The 2,345-nt window shown below is 44.3% G+C and overlaps 1 protein-coding gene across 1 annotated transcript; it reads left to right on the top strand.

Moving 5' to 3' along the window:
• Positions 1-907: 907 nt before the first annotated feature.
• LOC144713958 (uncharacterized) lies at positions 908-1,831 on the top strand. The gene is made up of 3 exons (XM_078588701.1): positions 908-1,135; positions 1,252-1,487; positions 1,540-1,831. Exons 1-3 carry the CDS (start codon positions 908-910, stop codon positions 1,829-1,831), a joined length of 756 nt encoding a protein of 251 aa, XP_078444827.1.
• Positions 1,832-2,345: the final 514 nt, after the last annotated feature.

The following is a 2,345-nucleotide window of genomic DNA, read 5'->3' as shown; positions in this document are numbered from 1 at the left end:
CGCCAAGACATCCAGCCCCGTCATCAACTTGCAACCCTAACGGACAATGACTGCACGCCCAATCTTCACGGTGACGGTCCTGTGTGACCAGTCCTCAAGCCACCTGCATTGTTGCGACCTTCCTTCCCCCCCAGGAAGTCAGCAACTCAAGTCACCTCTTTTTGTGGTTTAGCGATCACTGTCACGGCATTGTGACTAGTTGCGATCGATCGACGTCGCCCCTCCCTCCAGTCGCTACCGCAGCATTTATGGCCCTCTAACTCTATTCTTTTCACTGTAGTGACCTCCCTTCTCCCCCTCCCCCCCTGTGATCCGCCAGATGCACCATTGGCTGTTGTTCACTTATTCAAACTTGACGGGAAAGTCAGAGGGACAGATGGCCTAAAAGCATTTAGTTTCTCTTCCACTCCGTCCATTTCCTCCTTATTTTTCTTTCTTTCATGGCAAGGCAGTTACGACCAAGCCATTCCTTTTGCTCTATAAATGAGCAACTTTGTATGTTTCTTTTATGCACGGGAATGCCATATCAAGTTTTTGTTCAAAGCTTTAGCTCTCTCCTTCTATCTTCTTTCTTCTAGTTGTGAGTGGGTGTGAGACCTGCCAACAGTTGGTATCAGAGCCCTATTATTGATCCAAGAAGGAGAAGGGAGAAGCTACGGTGCCGCCCAAGAGGTCAAGCTGCATCTCAAACTAATGATGCATCACCTACGGAGGGGAACGTCATGACTTCTACTGCGATGGCAGTCAAATCTCTAGCCGGACCGGGTAATAGTTTACCTATGCTTTCAAAAACTGACTACTCATATTGGGAATGAGAATGGAACTCATTATGGAGGCACATGGAATTTAGGATGCTATTGAGACCGGAGTCGTATCAAGGACAAAAGATCGACATGCTTTGTTTACCATGCTTGGCGTGATCTCAGAGGGGATCACCAAGCAGCTTGATATCAAGAAAAGCGCAAAGGAGACGTGGGAAATTTTGTGCAAGAAGAATGTTGGTGTCGATCGAGTGATAATGGCGAAGATTCAATCCTTGAGGAAGCAATTCGAGACACTCATGATGAGTGATGATGAGACAGTGACAGACTTTGCAGGGAAACTCTTGAAGTTGTCACTAAGATGGGAAGTCTTGGTGAATTCATTGAAGAAAATGTCGTCATAGCCGAATTCCTTTGTGCTACACCAGTTAAGTTGATGCTGTCACAACAGCAATTGAGCAATTCACCGATATCGATACTATGACATTAGATGAAGCTGTTGGATCTCTCAAGCTCCATGAGGACAAGATCAAGGATCGTCGAGTCAAAAGAGATGAGCAGGTTCTTTTGGCCAATGCAATGGGAAAAATCAAGAAGCAGGATGGCGAAAGCTCTCGTGGAAGAGGTCACAGTCATGGAAGAAGCTGTGGTAGAAGTAGAAGAAGAGGATATGGCGAAAGGGGTTATGATAACCATGACGAAGAGAAGCCCCACGACAAGTCCAAGGTGAGATGTTAAAATTGTGAAAACTTGGACATTTTGCTTATGAATGTCGTAGAGACAAGAAGGAGAGGAACAACATTGCTGATATTGATGAGAAGGAACCATCGGCACTTCTTATGGTGGTTTTTGAAGGTCCTAATGATGTTCTTCTCCAAGGAGTTAAACAGGAGCAGTTAGAAGAAGGGCTGTGGTATCTAGACACCGGAGCAAGTAATCATTTGACATGTGATCGAAGTTTCTTCCAAGAGCTAAATGAATATGCAGTTGGCTGTGTAAGATTTGGAGATGGGTCTAGAACGGCGATTTGTGGAAGAAGAAGCATTCTCTTGAAGCGCAAAGATGGGTAATGTCCTCTATATTCCAAGATTAAAATCTAATATTCTGAGTCTTGGACAGTTGGATGAACAAGGATGTAAGACGACAATGAAGGCAGGCTTTCTCTTTATTTATGATCAGCAAGGGTGTCTCTTAGTAAAGGTGAAGAAGACTAGAAGGTGTCTGTACTTGCTGAAGTTGAATCCTGTGATAAATTGTATGGTTGCAGAGAGAAAGATAGATTTGTCTTGGACATGGCATGGGAGGTATGGACATTTGAATTTTGAATCCTTGAAGAAGTTATCATCGCAGGAGATTGTAAAGGGGCTTCCTCAGCTTGAAATCCCAGTTCATCTCTATGGAGACTGTGTTGCTAGTAAGTAGCATAGGCGTCCATTTCCTCCTTCAACATCATTCAAGGCTAGCCAACCCTTGCAGCTTGTTCATGCTGACATATGTGGACCAATATCACCTGCCATGGGAGGTATTTTTTGTTGCTGGTTGATGATTATTCTAGACTAATGTGGGTTTCAGTTCTAATTGAGA

This window comes from Wolffia australiana, chromosome 16 (assembly GCF_029677425.1).
Source record: "Wolffia australiana isolate 7733 chromosome 16, ASM2967742v1".
In the NCBI taxonomy this organism is placed as follows: domain Eukaryota; kingdom Viridiplantae; phylum Streptophyta; class Magnoliopsida; order Alismatales; family Araceae; genus Wolffia; species Wolffia australiana.
Note: the sequence above shows the minus strand (reverse complement) of the source record. Positions and strands in the feature narration are given on the sequence as shown.

What these genes read in the sequence shown, in the direction of transcription:
- LOC144713958 (XM_078588701.1), top strand. Translation starts at nt 908, where the DNA reads ATGCTTGGCGTGATCTCAGAGGGGATCACCAAGCAGCTTGATATCAAG. An exon ending in CACTAAGATGGGAAGTCTTG is followed by an intron (nt 1,136 to 1,251) that starts GTGAATTCATTG and finishes CTATGACATTAG; the next exon opens with ATGAAGCTGTTGGATCTCTC. An exon ending in AGCCCCACGACAAGTCCAAG is followed by an intron (nt 1,488 to 1,539) that starts GTGAGATGTTAA and finishes TGAATGTCGTAG; the next exon opens with AGACAAGAAGGAGAGGAACA.